The 26,544-nt window shown below is 49.4% G+C and overlaps 1 protein-coding gene across 1 annotated transcript in view; it reads right to left on the bottom strand.

The window, feature by feature from the left end:
* Window positions 1–310: 310 nt before the first annotated feature.
* Window positions 311–26,544, bottom strand: part of pcdh12 (protocadherin 12) — a 39,991-nt gene continuing 13,757 nt past the window's right edge. The window contains exons 3-6 of the mRNA XM_070877111.1: window positions 11,814–11,902; window positions 9,299–9,465; window positions 5,059–5,560; window positions 311–716 (exon numbers count right to left, since the gene is read on the bottom strand). Coding sequence (XP_070733212.1) covers window positions 5,061–5,560; window positions 9,299–9,465; window positions 11,814–11,902 — 756 coding nt within the window. The 3' untranslated portion in view covers window positions 311–716; window positions 5,059–5,060. The remainder of the gene's footprint in view (window positions 717–5,058; window positions 5,561–9,298; window positions 9,466–11,813; window positions 11,903–26,544) is intronic.

Genomic DNA, 26,544 nt, shown 5'->3' with positions numbered 1-26,544 from the left:
AGAGAGAGAGATGGGGGGGGGGGGGGGGGGAAGAGAGAGAGAGAGAGAGAGAGATGGGGGGGGGGGGAAGAGAGAGAGAGAGAGATGGGGGGGGGGAAGGAAGAGAGAGAGAGGGATGGGGGGGAGAGAGAGAGAGAGAGAGAGAGAGAGAGGGGGGGGGGGGAAAAGAGAGAGAGAGAGAGAGAGAGGGATGGGGGGGGAAGAGAGAGAGAGAGAGAGAGAGAGGGGGGGGGGGAAAGAGAGAGAGAGAGAGAGAGAGGGGGGGAGAAAAGAGAGAGGGGGGGAAGAGGAGGAAGAGAGGGAGCAGGGGGAGGGAGAGGAGGAGGAGAGAAAGAGAGAGAGAGAGGAAGAGAGGGAGCGGGGGGAGGGAGAGGAGGAGGAGAGAAAGAGAGAGAGAGACCAATCCCGGGACAGTGGGGGGGGGGGGGGGGGGGTGTGACACGGGTCAATATTTCAGGGGGAGCCTGCCTCTCTCGCTCTGTGCCCTCAGTGAGGGAGACTGTAGGAGGCCCCCAGCCCGTGTCAGACCAGGCCGGGACTTCCAGCACCGCGCTGTGAGGACGATTGTGATCTCGGAGTATCGGGCCATTTGTCCCTTCGGCATGCTGCCCCCACTTGCCCAAGAAACCGATCAGGAACACGGAACGTCTCTTTGGAAACCGGTCCAACTTCCTCCAGATTCCATCGCACTCTTCACGGAGAATGGCTGACAGGATCTACAACAGAGAGTAACTCTGTAAATGTTATACAGAGACCGGGCTCATCGAGTCTTCTCTGCACCTAACCTACAATTGGAACCTCAATATTCAGCGGATTTAAAGCAGACACCCAACCGCTCTGTGCCGGGGTTTATGCTCCACACCAGCCCCCTCCCACCCCTCTCCATCGCCCCCTCATCACCATATCCTTCTATTCCTATCTCCCTCATGTGTTTATCCAGACTCCCCCTTAAATGCATCGATACTATTCGCCTCAACCCCTCCCTGTGGCAGTGAGTTCCACATTCTCACCGCTCTCTGGGTAAAGAAGTTTCTCCTGAATTCCCCATTGGGTTTATTAGTGAATGTCTTATATTGATGGCCCCTAGTTCTGGTCTCCCCCACAGGGGGAAACATCTTCTCTACGTTTACCATATCGACCCCTTCATAATCTTAAAGGCCCCTATCGGGTCACCCCACATTCTTCACTTTTCTTGAGAAAACAGCCCGAGCCTGTTCATCCTTTTCTGCTGGGTATAACCTCATATCTAGCTTCCTCATAAATGCAAAAACAAATTCTTGCATTTCTATAGCGCCTTTCACGACCAAGGGACATCTCAAAGTACTTTGAAGCCAATGAAGTACTTTAGAAAAAAAAAGTGTAGACACTGTTGCAAGGTCAGAAACGCAACAGCCAATTTGTACATGGCAAGCTCCTCCAAGTTGGCAGGCTGTAACTAGTGGGGTGCCACAAGGATCAATGCTGGGGCCTCAGCTATTTACAATCTATATTAATGACCTAGATGAAGGAACTGAATGTATAAGAGTAAGGAAGTCCTGCTATACAGTTGTACAGGGCCTTGGTGAGGCCACACCTGGAGTATTGTGTACAGTTTTGGTCTCCTAACCTGAGGAAGGACATTCTTGCTATTGAGGGAGTGCAGCGAAGGTTCACCAGACTGATTCCCGGGATGGTGGGACTGACATATCAAGAAAGACTGGATCAACTGGGCTTGTATTCACTGGAGTTCAGAAGAATGAGAGGGGACCTCATAGAAACGTTTAAAATTCTGACGGGTTTGGACAGGTTAGATGCAGGAAGAATGTTCCCAATGTTGGGGAAGTCCAGAACCAGAGGTCACAGTCTAAGGATAAGGGGTAAGCCATTTAGGACCAAGATGAGGAGAAACTTCTTCACCCAGAGAGTGGTGAACCTGTGGAATTCTCTACCACAGAAAGTAGTTGAGGCCAATTCACTAAATATATTCAAAAAGGAGTTAGATGTAGTCCTTACTACTCGGGGGATCAAGGGGTATGGCGAGAAAGCAGGAATGGAGTACTGAAGTTGCATGTTCAGCCATGAACTCATTGAATGGCGATGCAGGTTCGAAGGCCAAATGGCCTACTCCTGCACCTATTTTCTACAAACCACAATATGAGAATGACCAGGGCCATCTGTATTTTTGTTATATTGATTGAGGGATAAATATTGGTCAGGACATTGGGAGAACTCCCCTGCTCTTCTTCGGAATAGTGCCATGGGACCTTTTACATACACCTGAGGGACCAGACGGGGCCTCGGTTTGACGTCTCATCTGAAAGATGGCCCCTCCGACAATGCGGCACTCCCTCAGTGCAGCGATCCCTCAGCACCGCCCCTCTGAGCGTGCGGGGCTCCCTCAGCACTGCGCTGGGAGTATCGGGCTGGATTTGTGCTCAAGTCTCTGGAGTGGGGGAATAAATGCAATAGGACTTTGGACGAGGGGCAAGGTACGAGTACAGAGAAGTCAACAGTCTGTGACAACATGTCCTATTTTTTTTTAATGTATCCGACAGGCCTGAAGGTAAGTTTGATCATTTCTGCGGAAACAAATCTTTTCCTGGTGTCCCGGATGCTGCTTTGTGTAACTTCATCGGTCCGAGAGAGCAGCTTAGGAAAACACATATCCGTTCTGGCACAAAGGGCTGAGGTGACTGCACTCTTAATGGGCCAGAGGAAACACCTGGCAGGGATCCCAATAACACACCACGCAAACACACTGGCTCGGGACTAGAAAACAGCGGCTGTACACTCGAAGGGAAAGATTTGCCGGGCTGTGGGGAGAGAGCGGGGGGAGTGGGACCGATTGGATCGCTCTGTCACAGAGCCGGCACAGGCACGATGAGCCGAATAGAAACAGAAAATAAGTGCAGGAGTAGGCCATTCGGCCCTTCGAGCCTGCTCCACCATTCAATATAATCATGGCTGATCATGCAACTTCAGTACCACATTCCTGCTTTCTCTCCATACCCCTTGATCACCTTTAGCCGTAAGGGCCACATCTAACTCCCTTTTGAATATATCCAACGAACTGGCCTCAACAACTTTCTGTGGTAGAGAATTCCACAGATTCACCACTCTCTGGGTGAAGAAGTTTCTCCTCATCTCGGTCCTAAATGGCCTACCCCTTATCCTTAGACTGTGACCCCTGGTTCTGGACTTCCCCAACATCGGGAACATTCTTCCTGCATCTAGCCTGTCCAATCCAGTCAGAATTTGATGTTTCTATGAGATCCCCTCCTGTGCTGAATCTTACCATGACTTGAAGAGTTATATTGGTACCGGTGTGAACTTTGGGGAGCTCAATTATCCATCGTAATGGGGCAGTCCGCCTGCCTCCTCCCAGTCGGTGGAACAGGGAATTGGGAGCAAAGTCCCGGATCCCCAAATCTCCTATGAGTGAACTTTTCCGTTCTATCTATTTTTCTTTCTCTGACAGTCCCAGGATCCCCCCACCCTGCTCCCCAAGACCCAAAACTAAAATTTCTGGGAAAATTCTGGCACTGTGCATCAGTGGGTGGGGTGGCGTAGTGGTTCCGTTAATGGACTGACAATCCAGAGAGCGCAAGTTCAAATCCCACCCTGGGTTGTTTTAAAAAAAAATTAAAATTAAAATTCTGGAAATAAAAAGCTGGTCTCAGTAAAAGTGACCATGAAGCTGTCGGATTGTTGTGAAAACCGCAACTGGATCACCGATATCCCTTTAGGGAAGAAAACCTGCTGTCCTTACCCGGTCTGGGCCTACATGTGACTCCAGTCACACACCAACCCTAACAACCCACTCAAAAACAATCACTACCAGGGGTCAAGAACGCGGCTCACCACCACCTTCTCCGGACAACTCGGGATGGGCAATAAATGCCGGCCTTGCCAGCGAGGCCCGCATCCCGAAAATTATTTATTTTGTTTTGAAACAAAGGTAAACAAATAGATGAGTGTGCGGGGAATGAGGACGGGACGGGGGGGGGGGAGAAGAGAGAACAGGGGAGCGCGAGGGAGTGGGTAGTTAAAAAGACAGACTTGGATTTATATAGCGCCTTTCACAACCACCGGACGTCTCAAAATGTTTTACAGCCAATGAAGTACTTTGAGTGCAGTCACTGTTGTAATGTGGGAAACGCGGCAGCCAACTTGCGCACAGCAAGCTCCCACACACAGCAATATGACAATGACCAGATCATCTGCTTTTATTTTGTTGATTGAGGGATGAATATTGGCCCCAGGACACCGGGGAGAACTCCCCTGCTCTTTTTCGAAATAGTGCCACGGGATCTTTTACATCCACCTGAGGGAGCAGACGGGGCCTCGGTTTAACGTCTCATCCGTTAAGACGGCACCCCCGACAGCGCGCCGCTCCCTCAGCACTGCCCCTCCGACAGCGCAGTGCTCCCTCAGCACTGCCCCTCCGACAGTGCGGCACTCCCTCAGCACCGCCCCTCCGACAGTGCGGAGCTCCCTCAGCACCGCCCCTCAGACAGTGCGGAGCTCCCTCAGCACCGCCCCTCCGACAGCGCGGCACTCCCTCAGTACTGCCCCTCCGACAGTGCGGCGCTCCCTCAGCACTGCCCCTCCGACAGTGCGGTGCTCCCTCAGTACTGCCCCTCCGACAGCGTGGTGCTCCCTCAGCACCGCCCCTCCGACACTCCCTCAGCACCGCCCCTCCGACAGTGCGGCGCTCCCTCAGTACTGCCCCTCCGACAGTGCGGCGCTCCCTCAGCACCGCCCCTCCGACAGTGCGGCGCTCCCTCAGTACTGCCCCTCCGACAGCGCGGTGCTCCCTCAGCACCGCCCCTCCGACACTCCCTCAGCACTGCCCCTCCGACAGTGCGGCGCTCCCTCAGCACTGCACCAGAGTGTCAGCCTGGATTATGTGCTCATGTCGCTGGAGTGGGACTTGAACCCACAACCTTCGGACTCAGAGGCGAGAGAGTGCTGCCCACGAGCCAATGCTGGCATGCGGCAACAGCCGGCGGGTGGTAACCGCGGGCAGCGGATGATTTTTGGATTCTCCAAGCGCTCAGATTCTGGCCGCTCACTCACCGTTAAACCAGCTGGCGGATGTCCCGCTCGCTCCCCTCTCGGCGCTCCGCCGTCTCCTGCACCACAGGGAGGTGCCTGGCCCCGGCGCTGGGAGCGCCTCGCCCGGGAACCCTGCCCCCGATCGGCGCCCCGCCCCCGTCCTCCTCGCCGTCGCTGCAGGCGCTGCGCCGAGCCGAGAGCTTGAGGAAGAGCTCGGGGCTGGACTCCGCGTAAGCCTCGGCCTTCTGGGACAGCAGCAGCTGGAAGAGCGCGCTCATCTCCATCAGCAGGGAGCCCTCGACAGCCGGCTCCAGCGACCGGCGGTAAAACGCCGCCGAATCTTTGCCGAAGGTGGAAAATGTGGACTTCTCGCCGGCGGGGGCGGGCAGGGCACCTGCAGCCGCCCCGGGAGACTCGGGATTGAAGACGTTCTCCTTGTAATCGGAGGGCAGCGGCGATGGCAGCAGCCAGCACAGCTCCTCGAAGCTCAGCTCCTCTCCTGTGCTCGCCCGAGCTCCCAGCCCTGAAACACAGCAATGCCAGACAGTCAGGAGGCGATCTTGCTCCGTACGGACACTTCAACAACACAACTTGCATTTATATAGCGCCTTGCATGCACTAAAAGCATCCCGAAGCGCTTCACACCAGAGTTATAAGACATAACAGATAAATTTGACACCGAGCCACATAAGAAGAAATTAGGGCAGGTGACCAAAAGCTGGGTCAAAGAGGTCGGTTTTTAAGGAGCGTCTTAAAAGGAGGACAGAGAGGCGGAGAGGTTCAGGGAGGGAGTTCCAGAGCTTGGGGCCCAGGCAGCTGAAGGCACGGCCACCGATGGTGGAGTGATTATAATCAGCGATGCTCAGGAGGGCAGAATTAGAGGAGCGCAGACATCTCGGCGGGGGGGAGGGGGGTTGTGGGGCTGGAGGAGATTACAGAGATAGGGAGGGGGCGAGGGACATGGAGGGATTTGTAGGCAAAATGAAAAAGGAGGAGTGGTAGCTCTGATGATAAAGACGGAAAGACTTGCATTTATATAGCGCCTGTCACTCCCACCAGACATCTCAAAGCACTTTACAGCCAATGAAGTACTTTTTGGCGTGTGGTCACTGTTTTAATGTGGGAAAGGCGGCAGCTAATTTGCACACAGCAAGCTCCCACAAATAGCAATGTGATAATGGCCAGATTATCTGTTTTTTTGGTATGTTGATTGAAGGATAAATATTGGCCAGGACACCGGGGATAACTCCCCCTGCTCTTCTTCGAAATAGCGCCATGGGATCTTTTACGCCCACCTGAGAGGGCAGACGGGGCCTCGGTTTAACGTCTCATCCGAAAGATGGCGCCTCCCTCAGTACTGCACTGGAGTGTCAGCCTAGATTTTTTTTGTGCTCAAGTCCCTGGAGTGGGACTTGAACCCACAACCTACTGACAGAGGCGAGAGTGCTCCCCATTGAGCCACAGCTGACACGAGAGAGACAGTAGAGAGAAAAGATCTTTGCTCCAAAAATCAAGCGGAATCAGTTTGGGTGGAGCTAAGAAACAGCAAGGGGCAGAAAACATTGGTGGGCGTTGTTTATAAGCCCCCAAACAGTAGTTGTAACGTAGGGCAGAGTGTAAATCAGGAAATTAGTGGCGCATGTAACAAGGGTAATACAGTGATCATGGGGGACTTTAATCACATATACAACGGGCAAACCTAATCTGTAGTAATCGTGTGGAGGACGTGTTCATGGAATGCATACAAGATGGTTTTCTAGATCAGTATGTTGAGGAACCAACTAGGGAACAGGCTAATTTAGATCTGGTATTGTGCAATGAGAAAGGATTAATTAATAACCTTGTAGTAAAGGGGCCTTTAGGGAAGAATTTTATATTGAGTTTGAAACTGATCTAGTTAAATCCGAAACTAGGGTCTTAAATCTAAACAAAGCAAACTATGTAGGTATGAGGGGTGAGTTAGATTGGGAAACTACATTAAAAGGTATGACAGTAGACATACAATGGATAGCATTTAAATAATTAATACATAATTTATAACAAATATACATTTCTTTAAGGCACAAATACCCCACAGGAAAAGTGGTCCAACCGTGGTTAACAAGAGAAGTTAAAGACAGTATTAGATCAATGGAAGAGGCTTATAATGTTGTAAAAAAGAGCAATAAGCCTGAGGATTGGGAGGATTTTAGAATTCAGCAAAGGAGGACCAAAAAATTGATAAAGAAAGGGAAAACAGAATGAGAGTAAACTAGCGAGAGACATAAAACAGACTGTAAAAGCTTCTATAGGTATGTAAAAAGAAAAAGATTAGCAAAAGTAAATGTGGGTCCCCTACAGGCTGAGACAGGAGAAACTATAAATGGAGAATAAGGAAATGGCAGATAAATTAAACAAATACTTTGTGGCTGCCTTCAGAGAAGAAGATGCAAAAAGCCTCCTGGAAACAGGAGAACCAAGGCGCTAACGAGAATGAGGAACTGAAAGAAATTAGTATTAGTAAAAACATAGTACTGGAGGAATTAACGGGACTGAAAACCGATAAATCCCCTGGACCTGATGGCCTACATCCTAGGGTTTTGAAAGAGGTGGCTATAGAGATAGTGGATGCATTGGTCATCATCTTCCAAAATTTCACAGATTCTAGAACGGTCCCTGCAGATTGGAACGTAGCCAATGTAACCCCACTATTTAAGAAAGGAAGGAGAGAAAACAGGGAACTACAGGCCAGTTAGCCTGACATCAGTAGTAGGGAAAATGCTAGAATCTATTATTAAGGACGTAGTAACAGGGCACTTAGACAATAATGATTGGATTGGGCAGAGTCAACATGGATTTATGAAAGGGAAATCATGTTTGACGAATAGGTTAAGGGATTTTTGAGGTTGTAACTAGCAGAGTAGATAAGGGAGAACCAGTAGATGTGGTGTATTTGGATTTTCAGAAGGCATTCGATATTGCGCCACACAAGAGGTTATTAAATAAAATTAGGGCTCATGGGATTGGGGGCAATATACTAGCATGGATTGAGGATTGGTTAACGGACAGAAAACAGAGAGTAGGAATAAACGGGTCATGTTCGGGTTAGCAGGCTGTAACTAGTGGGGTGCTGCAAGGATCAGTGCTGGGGCCCCAGCTATTCACAATCTATATCAATGATTTGGATGAGGGGACCAAGTGTTATATATCCAAGTTTGTTGATGATACAAAGCTAGGTGGGAATATAAGTTGTGAGGAGGATGCAGAGAGGCTTCAAGGGGATTTAGACAGGTTAAGTGAGTGGGCAAGAACATGGCAAATGGAATATAATGTGGATAAATGTGAAGTTATCCACTTTGGTAGGAAATAGACAAGCAGAGTATTTTTTTTTAAATGGAGAGATTGGGAAATAAGAACGTAAGAAACATAAGAAATAGGAGCAGGAGTCAGCCATTTGGCCCCTCGAGCCTGCTCCGCCATTTAATACGATCATGGCTCATCCGATCATGGACTCGGGTCCACTTCCCTGCCCGCTCCCCATAACCTCTTATTCCCTTATCGATTAAGAAACTGTCTATCTCGGTCTTAAATTTATTCAATGTCCCAGCTTCCACAGCTCTCTGAGGCAGCGAATTCCACAGATTTACAACCCTCAGAGAAGAAATTCCTCCTCATCTCAGTTTTAAATTATTGGTGTTCAGAGGGACCTGGGTGTTCTTGTATATGAACCACAAAGTTAACATGCAGGGACATCGGATTACATCGGGATATACGGCACAGAAACAGGCCATTCGGCCCAACCAGTCCATGCCGGCGTTTATTCTCCACTCGAGCCTCCTCCCGTCTTTCCTCATCTAAATCTATCAGCATAACCCTCTATTCCCTTCTCCCCCATCACAACTTTTAGTGGTTTGTGTATTTGTTCCTCTACCCCACCCAGACTCGCATCTTCCAAGTAATAAGTGACCTCCCTATTCTTCCTACCAAAATGTAATACCTCACATTTATCTGTGTTGAATTTCACTTGCTAATTATATGCCCATTCTGCAAGTTTATTAATGTCCTCCTGTAACTTGTTGCAGTCCTCCTCAGTATTGACTATCCCCCTCAATTTGGTGCCATCCGCAAATTTAGAAATTGTGTCTTTAATTCCAAAGTCTAAATCGATAATATAAATTGTGAACAACAGTGGTCCCAGCACTGATCCTTGTGGGACACACACGCACAGACACACGCGCACAGACACGCGCGCACAGAGACACATACGCACAGCTCCTCTCACCTGTAGGTGTTGTCCAGCCACTCCTGGCCAGCAGGTCAGTGAGCCCCTCCTCCAGCAGCTGGTCAATGGGTGAGTTTCTGCCGGTGTCACAATCGCTGTCACCCTCCTCGCTCTCTCCCTGCCCGCTGTCCTTCAGACTAATCCTGTCGGCCTCCTGCATCGCCGCCCTGTGATAGCAGGAAAAAACAACCACCCTTAGATTCCATAGAGAAACGTTCATTTACAGATTGGGTAGTGAGGTTAAAAAACTGGGGAAAGAGACAGAGACACAGAGAGAGGAAAAATTTAGGAAAGAGAGGGGAGAGAGAGGGGGGGCAGAGACAGAGAGAGAGAGAGAGAGAGGGAGGGGGGGGAGACAGAGAGAGAGAGGGAGGGGGGGGGACAGAGAGAGAGAGGGAGGGGGGGGACAGAGAGAGAGAGAGAGACAGAGGGGGGGACAGAGAGAGAGAGAGAGGGGGGGACAGAGAGAGAGAGAGAGGGGGGGACAGAGAGAGAGGGGGGGGACAGAGAGAGAGAGAGAGAGGGGGGGGACAGAGAGAGAGAGAGAGAGGGGGGGGACAGAGAGAGAGAGAGAGAGAGAGAGGGGGGGGACAGAGAGAGAGAGGGGGGGGACAGAGAGAGAGAGAGGGGGGGGGACAGAGAGAGAGAGAGGGGGGGGGACAGAGAGAGAGAGAGGGGGGGGGACAGAGAGAGAGAGAGGGGGGGGGACAGAGAGAGAGAGAGGGGGGGGGGACAGAGAGAGAGAGAGGGGGGGGGACAGAGAGAGAGAGAGGGGGGGGGAAACAGAGAGAGAGAGAGGGGGGGGGGACAGAGAGAGAGAGAGGGGGGGGGGACAGAGAGAGAGAGAGGGGGGGACAGAGAGAGAGAGAGGGGGGGACAGAGAGAGAGAGAGGGGGGGACAGAGAGAGAGAGAGGGGGGGGGACAGAGAGAGAGAGGGGGGGGGGACAGAGAGAGAGAGGGGGGGGGGGACAGAGAGAGAGAGGGGGGGGGGGACAGAGAGAGAGAGGGGGGGGGGACAGAGAGAGAGAGAGGGGGGGGGACAGAGAGAGAGAGAGGGGGGGGGACAGAGAGAGAGAGAGGGGGGGGACAGAGAGAGAGAGAGAGGGGGGGGGACAGAGAGAGAGAGAGGGGGGGGACTAGAGAGAGTGTGGGACCAATTGGATTGATCTTTCATAGCCGGCACATGATGGGCCGTATGGCCTCCTGCTGTACTGCAGGATTCTATGATCACAATGACTTGCTTTAACATACACCTTTCAATCTCTGGCTATGACTGGATAGACAAGAGTGGATCCAGGCGAGGGCAGTCCCACCCGGCTGGGCATCGGAGGAGAGGCTTTGGGACGAGGATGGAGCGGCTGACTGTGACTAAGGGATAGTTTCCCATGGATCGTCTCGCGGGCTGTCATTTCTGACTTTGATTAGAGCCGTTTCCGTGCTGTGCAGGGACCGACACCTGATTGGTGGGATCGAAATTACAGAACTTGCATTTCTATAGCTCCTTTCACCAGCTCAGGATGCTCCGAAGCATTTTAGCCAATGAAGTACTTTTGGAGTGCAGTCACTGTTGTAATGTGGGAAACGCAGCAGCCAATTTGCACACAGCAAGCTCCCACAAACAGCAATGTGTTAATAACCAGATAGTCTGTTTTAGTGATGTTGGTTTATAAATATTGGACACTGAGAAGAACGCCCCTGCTCTTCTTTGAAATAATGCCAGAGATCTTTTACATGCACCTGAGAGGGCAGATGGGGCCCTCGGTTTAATGTCTCATCTGAAAGACTGCACCTCCGACAGTGCAGCACTCCCTCAGTACTGCCCCTCCAACAGTGCGGCACTCCCTCAGTACTGCCCCTCCGACAGTGCAGCACTCCCCCAGTACTGCCCCTCCGATAGTGCAGCGCTCCCCCCAGTACTGCCCCTCCGACAGTGTAACACTCCCTCAGTGCTGCACTGGAGTATCAGCCTTTGTGCTCAAGTCTCTGGAGTGGGACTTGAACCTACAACCTTCTGACTCAGAGGGAAGAGATTGCTGCCCACTGAGCCACAGTTGACAGAATAGTTTGCAATCTTTACTCGGATTGTAAAGGAGTTTCCTGGTTCCACTCAGCAGTTCAGAGAATCACAGACAGCAGGGAAGGAGGCCATTCGGCCCATCGAGTCTATGCCGGCTCTTTCAAAGAGCAACCCAGTTAGTCCCACCCCCCCTGCTCTTTCCCCATATCCCAGCAATTATTTCTCCTTCAAACATTTAACAAATTCCCTTTTGAAAGCCACGATTGAGTCTGCCTCCACCACCGTATCAGGCCGTGCATTTCAGATCCTGAACAGTCGCTGCATAAAAAGGTTTTTCCTCATGTCGCCTTTGGTTCTTTTGCCAATCACCTTAAATCTGCGTCCTCTGGTGATCGACCTGTCCGCCAATGGGAACAGTCTCTCTTTATTTACTCTGTCTAAACCCTTCATGACTTTAAACACCTCCATCAAATCTTCCTGCTCTAAAAAGAACATACCTGTAGTTCTTGAGATATTTATTTCCCCGAAAGTTTGGCCTGGTCTGGAACTGTCCTTGGTGCAGTAAGGAGAGAAGCTGGGAAACTTGCTGTAATAGAGGAAAATATCCATCAAGACTCGCTTCGCAACTCTCGACACACGGACTGCTCATTTCCTGAGCAGCCAATCCGGTCTTTGGAGTTTACCTTTTATGAGCATGTTCCAAATTAGTGGCTCAGTGAGCAAGAGTTGTACCATGCATGCTTTATAATGGCAATATTACTGGATGAGCAATCTAACGATCGTGGGTTCAAACCCCAGCATGTCAGTTTGAGAATTTGAATTTTTTTAACTGGAAATAAAAAGCTACTCTCAGTAAAAATGACCATGAAGCTGTCGTAAAAACCCACCCGATTCACTCATCTCTCTTTAGGGATTGTAATGTTTTTGATTCATGGGTTTTTTTGTTTAAAAATTCATAGCAACACATTGCTATTAAGAACTAGTTGGTGGAATTCACTGCCTCAGAGAGCTGTGGAAGCCGGGACATTGAATAAATTTAAGACAGAGATAGACAGTTTCTTAACTAATAAGGGAATAAGGGGTTATGGGGAGCAGGCTGGGAAGTGGAGCTGAGTCCATGATCAGATCAACCATGATCGTATTAAAAGGCGGAGCAGGCTCAAGGGGCCGTATGGCCTACTCCTGCTCCTATTTCTTATGTTCTTATGTTAACAAAGATTTATCACATTGCACATTACCAATTCATCCACCAAGCTCACATAGAAAATAGATGCAGGAGTAGGCCATTCGGTCCTTCGAGCCTGCATCACCATTCAATATGATCATGGCTGATCATTCACCTCAGTACTCCTTTCCCGCTTTCTCTCTATACCCCTTGATCTCTTTAGCCGTAAGGGCCATATCTAACTCCCTTTTGAATATATCCAATGAACTGGAATCAACAACTTTCTGTGGTAGAGAATTCCACAGGTTCACCACTCTCTGAGTGAAGAAGTTTCTCCTCATCTCGGTCCTAAATGGCTTACCCCTTATCCTTAGACTGTGACCCCTGGTTCTGGACTTCCCCAACATCGGGAACATTCTTCCTGCATCTAACCTGTCCAATCCCGTCAGAATTTTATATGTTTCTATGAGATCCCCTCTCATTCTTCTAAACTCCAGTGAATACAGGCCCAGTCGATCCAGTCTCATATGTCACTCCCGCCATCCCGGGAATCAGTCTGGTGAACCTTCGCTGCACTCCCTCAATAGCAAGAACATCCTTCCTCAGATTAGGAGACCAAAACTGAACACAATATTCCAGGTGAGGCCTCACCAAGTCCCTGTAGAACTGCATTAAGAACTCCCTGCTCCTATACTCAAATCCCCTAGCTATGAAGGCCAACATACCATTTGCCTTCTTCACCGCCTGCTGTACCTGAATGCCACCCTTCAATGACTGATGTACCATGACACCCAGGTCTCATTGCGCCTCCTCTTTTCCTAATCTGCCGCCATTCAGATAATATTCTGCCTTCATGTTTTTGTCACCAAAGTGGATAACCTCACATTTATCCACATTATACTGCATCTGCCATGCATTTACCCACTCACCTAATCTGTCCAAGTCACCCTGCAGCCACTTAGCGTCCTTCTCACAGCTCACACCGCCACCCAGCTTAGTGTCATCTGCAAACTTGGAGATATTACACTCAATTCCTTCATCTAAATCATTGAAATATATTGTAAATAGCTGGGGTCCCAGCACTGAGCCCTGCGGCACTCCACTGGTTACTGCCTGCCATTCTGTAAAGGACCCGTTTATTCCGACTTTCTGCTTCCTGTCTGCCAACCAGTTCTCTATCCACATCAGTACATTACCCCCAATACCATGTGCTTTAATTTTGCACACCAATCTCTTGTGTGGGATCTTGTCAAAAGCCTTTTGAAAGTCCAAATACACCACATCCACTGGTTCTCCCTTGTACACTCTATCAGTTACATCCTCAAAAGATTCTAGAAGATTTGTCAAGCATGATTTCCCTTTCATAAATCCATGCTGACTTGGACTGAACCTATCACTGCTTTCCAAATGCGCTGCTATTTCATCCTTAATGATTGATTCCAACATTTTCCCCACTACTGATGTCAGGCTAACCGGTCTATAATTACCCGTTTTCTCTCTGCCTCCCTTTTTTTTAAAAAGTGGTGTTACATTAGCTCCCCTCCAGTCCATGGGAACTGATCCAGAGTCGATAGACTGTTGGAAAATGATCACCAATGCATCCACTATTTCTAGGGCCACTTCCTTAAGTACTCTGGGATGCAGACTATCAGGCCCCGGGGATTTATCAGCCTTCAATCCCATCAATTTCCCTAACACAATTTCCCCCTAATAAGGTATCCTTCAGTTCCTCCTTCTCACGAGACCCTCGGTCCCCTCGTACTTTCAGAAGGTTATTTGTGTCTTCCTTTTGAAGACAGAATCAAAGTATTTGTTCAATTGTCTGCATTTCTTTGTTCCCCATTATAAATTCACCTGAATCTGACTGCAAGGGACCTACATTTGTCTTCACTAATCTTTTTCTCTTCACATATCGATAGAAGCTTTTGCAGTCAGTTTTTATGTTCCCAACAATCTTCCTCTCGTACTCTATTTTCCCCCTCCTAATTAAACCCTCTGCTGAATTATAAAATTCTCCCAGACCTCAGGTTTGCTGCTTTGTCTGGCCAATTGATATGCCTCTTCCTTGGATTTAACACTATCCCTAATTTCCCTTGTTAGCCACGGTTGAGCCACCTTCCCCATTTTGTTTTTACTCCAGACAGGGATGTATAATCGTTGAAGTTCATCCATGTGATCTTTAAATGTTTGCCATTGCCTATCCACCGTCAATCTTTTAAGTATCATTCACCAGTCTATTCTAGCCAATTCACGCCTCATACTATCGAAGTTACCTTTCCTTAAGTTAAGGACGCTAGTCTCTGAATTAACTGTGTCATTCTCCATCTTAATAAAGAATTCTACCATATTATGGTCACTCTTCCTCAAGAGACACAACAAGATTGCTAATTAGTCCTTTCTCATTACACATCACCCAGTCTAGGATGGCCAGCCCTCTAGTTGGTTCCTCGACATATTGGTCTAGAAAACCATCCCTAATACACTCCAGGAAATCCTCCTCCACCATATTGCTACCAGTTTGGTTAGCCCAATCAATATGTAGATTAAAGTTGCTCATGATAACTGCTGTACCCTAATTGCATGCATCCCTAATTTCTTGTTTGATGCTGTCCCCAACCTCACTACTACTGTTTGGTGTCTGTACACAACTCCCACTAGTGTTTTCTGCCCTTTGGCATTCCGCAGCTCCACCCATACCGATTCCACATCATCCAAGCTAATCTCCTTCCTTACTATTGCATTAATTTTCTCTTTAACCAGCAACGCTACCCCACCTCCTTTTCCTTTCTGTCTATCCTTCCTGAATGTTGAATACCCCCGGATGTTGAGTTCCCAGCCTTGGTCACCCTGGAGCCATGTCTCCGTGATGCCAATTATATCATATTCATTAATAGCTGTCTGTGCAGTTAATTCATCCACCTTATTACGAATACTCCTCGCATTGAGACACAAAGCCTTCAGGCTTGTCTTTGTAAACACACTTTGCCCCTTTAGAATTTTGCTGTAATGTGGCCCTTTTTGATTTTTGCTTTGGGTTTCTCTACCCTCCACTTTTACTTTTCTCCTTTCTATCTTTTGCTTCTGCCCCCATTCTACTTTCCTCTGTCTCCCTGCATAGGTTCCCATCCCCCTGCCATATTAGTTTAACTCCTCCCCAACAGCACTAGCAAACACTCCCCCTAGGACATTGCTTCCGGTCCTGCTCAGGTGCAGACCGTCCGGTTTGTACTGGTCCCATCTCCCTCAGAACCGGTTCCAATGTCCCAGGAATTTGAATCCCTCCCTTCTGCACCACTCCTCAAGCCACGTATTCATCTGAGCTATCCTGCGATTCCTACTCTGACTAGCACATGGCACTGGTAGCAATCCTGAGATTACGACTTTGAGGTCATACTTATTAAATTTAACTCCTAGCTCCCTAAACTCAGCTTGTAGGACCTCATCCCATTTTTTACCTATATCGTTGGTACCTATATGCACTACGACAACTGGCTGTTCACCCTCCCCCTCCAAAATGTCCTGCAGCCGCTCCGAGACATCCTTGACCCTTGCACCAGGGAGGCAACATACCATCCTGGAGTCTCGATTGCGGCCGCAGAAACGCCTATCTATTCCCCTTACAATAGAATCCCATACCACTATAGCTCTCCCACTCTTTTTCCTGCCCTCCTGTGCAGCAGAGCCATCCCTGGTGCCATGGACTTAGCTGCTGCTCCCCTCCGCTGATGAGTCATCCCCCCCAACAGTACCCAAGGTGGTGTATCTGTTTTGGAGGGAGATGTCCGCCGGGGACCCACTGCATTACCTTCCTTCCACTGCTCTTCCTGATGGTCACAACTGCATACCTCATCGTGGATGACCGAGTCCCAACTGGCTGGGGTTTTATGGCGTCTGGTGAACATCACGTGACCGGCTAAGCCACTCACAACTCAACAGCTCTACAACTATTTTTGTAGACACCATAATCAAGTGCCCCCTGATTAAAGTGGAGGGAGGGGGGGGGGGGGGGGGAGGGCACACTCCAAAAACTAAGTGCCCCCTTGTTTTCTTTTTTTTTTTTGGAGGGCACCAAAAACACAAATGCCCCCTGGCTAAAAGTGGGAGGGGCACTAAAACCGACAAACTTAGACAAATTAAACTTTAGACATTAAGTGGTTCAAATTAAAATTTGGTTGCCGGGGGTGATGATGCACTCCAGTCCCTCCGGCGTCCACCTCTCGCGGAATGCCGCTAGCGTACCGGTGGACACCGCGTGCTCCATCTCCAGGGACACCCTGGCTCGGATGTAACCGCGGAAGAGAGGCAGGCAGTCGGGCTGAACGACCCCCTCGACCGCCCGCTGCCTGGACCGGCTGATGGCCCCCTTGGCCGTGCCCAGGAGCAGGCCTACGAGGAGGCCTTCCGACCTGCCCGCTCCCCTCCGCACAGGGTGCCCAAAGATCAGGAGTGTGGGACTGAAGTGCAACCAGAATTTGAGGAGCAGCCCCTTCAAATATTGGAAGAGGGGCTGCAACCTCACACACTGAACATACACGTGGAACACGGACTCCTCCAGACCACAGAAACTGCAGGCGGCCCGGGAGTCCGTGAACCGACTTAAAAACTTATTCCACGGGATTGCTCCGTGCACCACCCTCCAGGCCAAGTCCCCAATAAATAACGGGAGGACTCCCGCATAGCGAGCACCCCACTGAGGACCCCCGCCTCCTCCGGACGGCAAGTTGGTGCTCCATGGCGTGTCCGGACGGCAGACAAGGATGGCAAGGTGGAGTGTGCACAAGGGAAGCCCGTACAGGAATCCCCTCCGCACAGAACTGAAAGGCACGGAGGGGATTTCCCCGAGGAGGCTCAAGTTGTGAGGCCCCAGTTCCCGACGGAAGTTCCAAGGCTTGGCGCCGATGAGGAATTCCATCCGGATAGGGGTCAATTAGGACGGGATCGCCCCACGTATCAACAGCTCTATAAACCTGTGAGCATACATTACAGGGAAGGAAACCTGCCATCCTTACCCAGGTTGGGCTTATCAGTAACTCCAGTCCCACACCAACGTGATTGACTTTTAACTGCCCTCAGTACTGCCCCTCCGACAGTGCGGCGCTCCCTCAGCACTGCCCCTCTGACAGTGCGGCGCTCCCTCAGCACTGCCCCTCCGACAGTGCAGCGCTCCCTCAGTACTGCCCCTCCGACAGTGCGGCACTCCCTCAGTACTGCCCCTCCGACAGTGCGGCGCTCCCTCAGTACTGCCCCTCCGACAGTGCGGCGCTCCCTCAGTATTGCACTCGAGTGTCAGCCTGGATGATGATTTATTTTTAAGTCTCAATTTACATTTTATTACGACGATAACTAATTTAAAGAATGTTAACTCTCGCCCTCCCTTCTCACCACGGGCTAGATTATTTTTCCAAATCCAAACATTTAATGCGCTCGTTCTAAATTCCTCTGCACGTTTGGTTTCAAAGGGGTAACGTCCGCTTTTTAAAAATAAGTAAAAGGCAGGTGAAAGGAGTGAGGACGATTTTGTCAAGAGTTGATAAGATACGGTTTTCCTCTCTCGCTCCCTCCCTCCCTCCCTCCATCGATCTCTCCCTTCATCCATCCGTCTCCCCCTTCCCTCCGTCTCTCCCTCCCTCTCCTCTCCACGTCTCCCCTCCCTTCCGTCCGTCTCCTCCCTCCCCTCTGAATTTAGGGAGCTAGGAGCCAAATTAAAAAGTAGGACCTCAAAAGGTAGTAATTTCAGGATTGCTACCAGTGCCACGTGCTAGTCAGAGTAGGTGTTATGTACCTGGACTTGTATTTACTCTGTACAGCCACCAGAGGGCTCATTCCCTGGAGTCCCAAGGGATCCCATAATCCCTTGGGAGCACAGGTATTTAAGAGTGCTTCACAGGTTGGAGAGGCACTCTGGAGACCTGCAATAAAAGACCAAGGTCACACATTACTTTGAGCTCACAGTGTTCAGTCTGATTCTTTCTCCATACACAACAACTGGCGATGAGACACAGATAGCAAACCCAAAGATGTAGAGACTAGTGGGCATCCTGGAGAAATTTTTGGAGGGAGATGATTGTGAAACTTTTGTGGAGCGACTCGACCAATACTTCGTGGCCAACGAGCGAGATAGGGAAGAGAGCGCTGCCCAACGAAGGGCGATCCTCCTCACCGTCTGTGGGGCACCAACGTATGGCCTCATGAAGAATCTGCTCACTCCAGCGAAACCCACGGAGAGATCGTACAACGATTTGTGCACACTGGTCCGAGAGCATTTGAACCCAAAGGAAAGCGTTCTGATGGTGAGGTACCGGTTCTACACCTACACAAGGTCTGAAGGCCAGGAAGTGACGAGTTATGTCGCCGAGCTAAGACGCCGTGCAGGACATTGCGAATTTGAAGGACATTTGGAGCACATGCTCAGAGACTTTTTCGTACTTGGCATTGGCCACGAAACCATATTTCGCAAACTTTTGACTGTAGAGACCCCAATCTTGAGTAAGGGCATAGCGATAGCCCAGGCGTTCATTGCCACCAGTGATAATACTAAGTAAATCTCTCAGCACACAAGTGCTGCTACAAGTACTGTGAACAAAGTGATGTTGTTTTCGAATCGCAACGTTCAGGGCAGGTCACACATACCTGCAGCTGCACGTCCGCAGATGTCTCAGAGTCCACCATCAAGGGTGATGAATGCAAGGCCATTAACACCTTGTTGGCGCTGCGGGGGGTGATCATCGTTTCCATTCATGCCGATTCAAAGGATACATTGGCAAGGGCTGTGGAACAATGGGACACCACCAATGAGTGTGCAGGCGAGCTGCTAGGCCTGCTAAACCGGCAAACCACCACCTTGCAGGAGGAGGACAGATCCACGGAGGATCTCGACGAAACAAAACCTCTGATAGAGGAGGCAGAGGTACATGGGGTGCACACATTCACCACGAATTGTCCCCGATACTGCTGAATGTTGAACTAAAAATTGACTCCCGATGTCAGTGGAGCTGGACACAGGCGCGAGCCAGTCCATCATGGACAAAAAGACTTTCGAAATGTTGTGGTGCAACAAGGCCTCAAGGCCAGTCTTAACTCCAATTCGCACGAGACTAAGAGCTTACACAGAAGATCTGATTCCTGTAATCGGCAGTGCTACCGTAAAGGTCTCCTACGATGGAGCGGTGCACAAGCTACCACTCTGGGTGGTACCGGGCGATGGTCCCACGCTGCTCGGCAGGAGCTGGCTGGGAAAGATACGCTGGAACTGGGACGACATCCGAGCGCTATCGCCCGCTGACGACACTTCATGTGCACAGGTCTTAAACAAATTTCCTTCGTTGTTCGAACCAGACATCGGGAAATTCCAAGGAGCAAAAGTGCACATCCACCTAATTCCGGGGGCGCGACCCATCCATCACAAGGCGAGAGCAGTACCGTACATGATGAGAGAAAGGGTAGAGATCGAGCTAGACCGGCTGCAAAGAGAGGGCATCATTTCCCCGATCGAGTTTAGCGAGTGGGCCAGTCCTATTGTCCCAGTCCTCAAGGGAGACAGCACCGTCAGAATCTGTGGCGATTACAAAGTAACTATCAATGGTTTCTTCCTGCAGGACCAATACCCACTTCCAAAAGCCGATGACCTCTTTGCAACGCTGGCAGGAGGAAAGATGTTCACAAAGCTGGATCTGACTTCAGTCTACATGACGCAGGAACTGGAGGAATCATCGAAGGCCCTCAACACGCACAAAGGTCGTTTTGTTTATAACAGATGCCCATTTGGAATCTGATCAGCGGTGGCGATATTCCAGAGAAACATGGAAAGTTTACTGAAGTCAGTCCCGCACACCGTGGTCTTCCAGGATGACATCTTGGTCACAGGTCGGAACACAGTCGAGCACCTGCAGCACCTGGAGGAGGTTCTTAGTCGGCTCAACCGCATGGGGCTCAGGTTAAAACGATCGAAGTGCGTTTTCCTGGCACCTGAAGTGGAGTTCCTGGGAAGGAGGATTGCGGCGGACGGCATCAGGCCCACCAACGTGAAGACGGAGGCAATCAAGAACGCACCGAGGCCACAGAACGTGATGGAGCTGTACTCATTCCTGGGACTCTTGAACTACTTTGGTAACTTCTTACCAGGTCTCAGCACACTGTTAGAACCACTGCATGTCTTACTACGAAAAGGGGGCGAATGGGTTTGGGGCAAAAGCCAAGAAAATGTCTTTGTAAAAGCGAGAAAATTGTTATGCTCAAACAAATTGCTTGTGCTGTATGATCCATGTAAGCGTTTGGTACTAGCATGTGATGCGGCGTCATATGGCGTCGGGTGTGTATTGCAACAAGCTAATGATTTCGGGAAACTGCAACTGGTTGCTTATGCATCCAGGAGTCTGTCTAAGGCTGAGAGAGCCTACAGCATGATTGAAAAAGAAGTGTTAGCGTGTGTCTATGGGGTAAAGAAAATGCATCAATACCTGTTTGGGCTAAAATTCGAATTGGAAACTGACCATAAGTCACTTATATCCCGGTTTTCCGAGAGCAAAGGGATAAATACCAACGCATCGGCCCGCATCCAGAGATGGGCGCTCACGTTGTCCGCATACAACTACGCCATCCGCCACAGGCCAGGCACAGAAAACTGCGCTGATGCTCTCAGTAGGCTGCCATTGCCCACCACGGGGGTAGAAATGGTGCAGCCCGCAGATCTAGCCATGGTTATGGAAGCATTTGAGAGTGAGACTCTGGGTGATCAAAACCTGGACAAGCCAGGACCCCTTATTATCTCTAGTCAAAAGCTGTGTGCTTCACGGGAGCTGGTCCAGTGTCCCAGTGGAAATGCAGGAATGGATAAAGCCGTTCCAGCGGCGCAAAGATGAAATGTCTATACAGGCAGACTGCCTTCTGTGGGGCAATCGAGTAGTGGTCCCCAAGAAGGGCAGAGACACCTTCATCAATGACCTCCACAGTATCCACCCAGGCATCGTAATGATGAAAGCAATAGCCAGATCCCACGTGTGGTGGCCCGGTATCGATGCGGACTTAGAATCCTGCGTTCACAGATGTAATACATGCTCGCAGTTAAGTAATGTACCCAGGGAGGCGCCGCTAAGTTTATGGTCTTGGCCTTCCAAACCGTGGTCTAGGGTACATGTCAACTATGCAGGCCCATACTTGGGTAAAATGTTCCTTGTGGTTGTAGACGCGTACTCTAAGTGGATTGAATGTGAGATAATGTCGGCTAGCACGTCCGCTGCCACCACTGAAAGTCTGCGGGCCATGTTTGCCACACACGGCTTACCTGATGTCCTGGTGAGCGACAACGGACCATGTTTTACCAGTGCTGAGTTCAAAGAATTCATGACCCGCAACGGGATCAAACAGGTCACATCTGCCCCGTTTAAACCAGCGTCCAATGGTCAGGCAGAGAGAGCAGTGCAAACCATCAAGCAAGGCTTGAAAAGGGTAACTGAAGGCTCACTGCAGACTCGCCTATCCCGAGTCCTGCTTAGCTACCGCACGAGACCACACTCACTCACTGGGATCCCACCTGCTGAACTGCTCATGAAAAGAGCACTTAAGACAAGGCTCTCGTTAGTTCACCCTGATCTACATGAACAGGTAGAGAGCAGGTGGCTTCAACAAAGTGCATACCATGATAGCGCAAATGTGTCACACGAGATTAAAATCAATGATCCTGTATTTGTATTAAATTATGGACAAGGTCCCAAGTGGCTTCCCGGCACTGTCGTGGCCAAAGAGGGGAGCAGGGTGTTTCGGGTCAAACTTTCAAATGGACTCATTCACCAGAAACACTTGGACCAAATCAAACTCAGATTCACGGACTATCCTGAGCAACCCACCTTGGACCTGACCTTTTTTGATCCCCCCAACACATACACCAGTGGCAACCGGAACCACGGTTAACCATGAAGCAGAACCCATCATCCACAGCAGCCCTGCAGGGCCCAACACACCAGGCAGCCCAGCAAGGCCAGCTACGCAGCAGCCCAGCGAGGGCCCAACAAATGATTCAACAACACTAGCTTTCACACTGAGATGATCAACCAGGGCAAGAAGGGCCCCAGATCGACTCACATTGTAAATAGTTACACTATTGACTTTAGTGGGGAGTGTTGTTATATATCTGGACTTGCATATACTCTGTACAGCCACCAGATCCCTTGGGAGCACAGGTATTTAAGAGTGCTTTACAGGTAGGAGAGGCACTCGAGAGACCTGCAATAATAGACTACGGTCACACATTACTTTGAGCTCACAGTGTTCAGTCTGAGTCTTTTTCCATACACTACAATAGGAATCGCAGGATAGCTCAGATGAATACGTGCCTTGAGAAGTGGTGCAGAAGGGAGGGATTCAAATTCCTGGGACATTGGAACCAGTTCTGGGAGGTGGGACCAGTACAAACCAGATGGTCTGCATCTGGGCAGGACCGGAACCAATGTCCTCGGGATAGTTTTTGCTAGTGCTGTTGGAGAGGGGTTAAACTAATATGGCAGGGGGATGGGAACCTATGCAGGGAGACAGAGGGAAATTGAATGGGGCAGAGGCAAAAGATAGAAAGAAGAAAAGTAAAAGTGGAGGGCAGAGAAACCCAAGGTAAAAAGCAAAAAGAGTCACATTACAGCAAAATTCTAAAGGGCAAAGTGTGTTAAAAAGACAAGCCTGAAGGCTCTGTGCCTCAATGCAAGGAGTATTCTAAATAAGGTGGACGAATTAACTGCGCAGGCAGCAAGTAACGAATTATATAATTGGCATCACAGAAACATGGCTCCAGGGTGACTAAGGCTGGGAACTCAACATCCAGAGGTATTCAACATTCAGGAAGGAGAGACAGAAAGGAAAGGGAGGTGGGGTGGCATTGCTGATTAAAGAGGAAATTAACGCAATAGTAAGGAAGGACATTAGCTTGGATAATGTGGAATCGGTATGGGTGGAGCTACGGAATACCAAAGAGCAGAAAATGCTAGTGGGAGTTGTGTACAGACCACCAAACAGTAGTAGTGAGGTTGGGGACAGCATCAAACAAGAAATAAGGGATGCATGCAATAAAGGTACAGCAGTTATTATGGGCGACTTTAATCTACATATTGATTAAATATGGGCTAACCAAACTGGTAGCAATGCGGTGGAGGAGGATTTCCTGGAGTATATTAGAGATGGTTTTCTAGACCAATATGTCGAGGAACCAACTATAGGGCTGGCCATCCTAGACTGGGTGATGTGTAATGAGAAAGGACTAATTAGCAATCTTGTTGTGCGTGGCCCTTTGGGGAAGAGTGACCATAATATGGTAGAATTCTTTATTAAGATGGAGAGTGACACAGTTAATTCAGAGACTAGGGTCCTGAACTTAAGGAAAGGTAACTTCGATGATATGAAACTTGAATTGGCTAGGATAGACTGGCGAATGATACTTAAAGTGTTGATGGTAGATAGGCAATGGCAAACATTTAAAGATCACATGGATGAACTTCAACAATTGTACATCCCTGTTTGGAGTAAAAATAAAACGGGGAAGGTGGCTCAACCGTGGCTAACAAGGGAAATTAAGGATAGTGTTAAATCCAAGGAAGAGGCATATAAATTGGCCAGAAAAAGCAGCAAACCCGAGGACTGGGAGAAATTTAGAATGCAGCAGAGGAGGACAAAGGGTTTAATTAGGAGGGGGGAAATAGAGTATGAGAGGAAGCTTGCCGGGAACATAAAAACTGACTGCAAAAGCTTCTATAGATATGTGAAGAGAAAAAGATTAATGAAGACAAACGTAGGTCCCTTGCAGTCAGATTCAGGTGAATTTATAATGGGGAACAAAGAAATGGCAGACCAGTTGAACAAATACTTTGGTTCTGTCTTCACGAAGAAAGTCACAAATAATGTTCCGGAAATACTAGGAGATTGAGGGTCTAGTGAGAAGGAGGAACTGAAGGAAATCCTTATTAAGCAGGGAATTATGTTAGGGAAATTGATGGGATTGAAGGCCGATAAATCCCTGGGGCCTGATAGTCTGCATCCCAGAGTACTCAAGGAAGCTGCCCTAGAAATTGGTGATCATTTTCCAACAGTCTATTGACTCTGGATCAGTTCCTATGGACTGGAGGGTAGCTAATGTAACACCACTTTTTAAGAAAGGAGGGAGAGAGAAAACGGGTAATTATAGACCGGTTAGCCTGACATCAGTAGTGGGGAAAATGTTAGAATCAATTATTAAAGATGAAATAGCAGCACATTTGGAAAGCAGTGAAAGGATCAGTCCAAGTCAGCATGGAGTTATGAAACGGAAATCATGCTTGACAAATCTTCTAGAATTTTTTGAGGATGTAACTAGTAGAGTGGACAAGGGAGAATCAGTGGATGTGGTGTATTTGGACTTTCAAAAGACTTTTGACAAGGTCCCACACAAGAGATTGGTGTGCAAAATTAAAGCACGTGGTATTGGGGGTAATGTACTGACGTGGATAGAGAACTGGTTGGCAGACAGGAAGCAGAGAGTCGGGATAAACAGGTCCTTTTCAGAATGGCAGGCAGTGACTAGTGTGGTGCCGCAGGGCTCAGTGCTGGGACCCCAGTTATTTACAATATACATCAATGATTTAGATGAAGTAATTCAGTGTAATATCTCCAAGTTTGCAGATGATACTAAGCTGGGTGGCGGTGTGAGCTGTGAGGAGGACGCTAAGAGGCTGCAGGGTGACTTGGATAGGTTAGGTGAGTGGGCAAATGCATGGCAGATGCAGTATAATATGGATAAATGTGAGGTTATCCACTTTGGTGGCAAAAACACGAAGGAAGTATATTGTCTGAATGGCGGCAGATTAGGAAAAGGGGAGGTGCAACGAGACCTGGCTGTCATGGTACATCAGTCATTGAAAGTTGGCATGCAGGTACAGCAGGCAGTGAAGGCGGCAAATGGTATGTTGGCCTTCATAGCTAGGGGATTTGAGTATAGGAGCAGGGAGGTCTTACTGCAGTTGTACAGGGCCTTGGTGAGGCTTCACCTGGAATATTGTGTTCAGTTTTGGTTTCTTAATCTGAGGAAGGACATTCATGCTATTGAGGGAGTGCAGCGAAGGTTCACCAGACTGATTCCCGGGATGGCGGGACTAACATATGAGGAGAGACTGGATCAACTGGGCCTGTATTCACTGGAGTTTAGAAGAATGAGAGGGGATCTCATAGAAACATATAAAATTCTGACGGGACTGGACAGGTTAGATGCAGGAAGAATGTTCCCGATGTTGAGGAAGTCCAGAACCAGGGGTGACAGTCTAAGGATAAGAAGTAGGCCATTTAGGACCGAGATGAGGAGAATCTTCTTCACTCAGAGAGTTGTTAACCTGTGGAATTCTCTACCGCAGAGAGATGTTGATTGCCGTTCATTGGATATATTCAAGAGAGAGTTAGATATGCCCCTTACGGCTAAAGGGATCAAAGGGTATGGAGAGAAAGCAGGAATGGGATACGGAGTTGAATGATCAGCCATGATCTTATTGAATGGTGGTGCAGGTTCGAAGGGCCGAATGGCCTACTCCTGCACCTATTTTCTATGTTCCTATGTCGCTCACCAACCCCCTCCCCTCCGTCTCTCTCTCCCCTCCCCTCCCCTCCGTCCCTCCCCTCCGTCTCTCTCCGCCCCTCCTCTCCCCTCCGTCTCTCTCCGCCCCTCCTCTCCCCTCCGTCTCTCTCTCCCCCCCACCTCCATCCATCCCGCGATTGGGGAGGTGCAGGAGTTATGTTAGAAACTGTTGACAATCTCGCTTGAAATGTCAAACGCAGGTGAACCTTCACAACGCACTCACAGCATCTCTGCCCGCAGTGACCTGGGGGACTCGCCCCTCCGGTGAGTGGGTGAGGTCTGTCTCTCTGGAGGGATGGACATGGTGAGATTTCCCTGCTCGGAAACATGCTCCACCCGATAAGCGTTGGCTGTATTTGCTCAATGTGTTCACTCGCTGATTTAAAAGGCGGCACTACCCACTGTACATGGAAAGGGTTTATTCCCTCTGAAGACCAGCTCACTTGTTCTGTGGATTTCTGTACATCAAGGCCCATGTACAGGAACT

The sequence above is a fragment of the Pristiophorus japonicus genome, chromosome 4 (genome assembly GCF_044704955.1).
Source record: "Pristiophorus japonicus isolate sPriJap1 chromosome 4, sPriJap1.hap1, whole genome shotgun sequence".
NCBI classification, from domain to species: domain Eukaryota; kingdom Metazoa; phylum Chordata; class Chondrichthyes; family Pristiophoridae; genus Pristiophorus; species Pristiophorus japonicus.
This window is presented reverse-complemented; position numbering and strand designations above follow the sequence as displayed.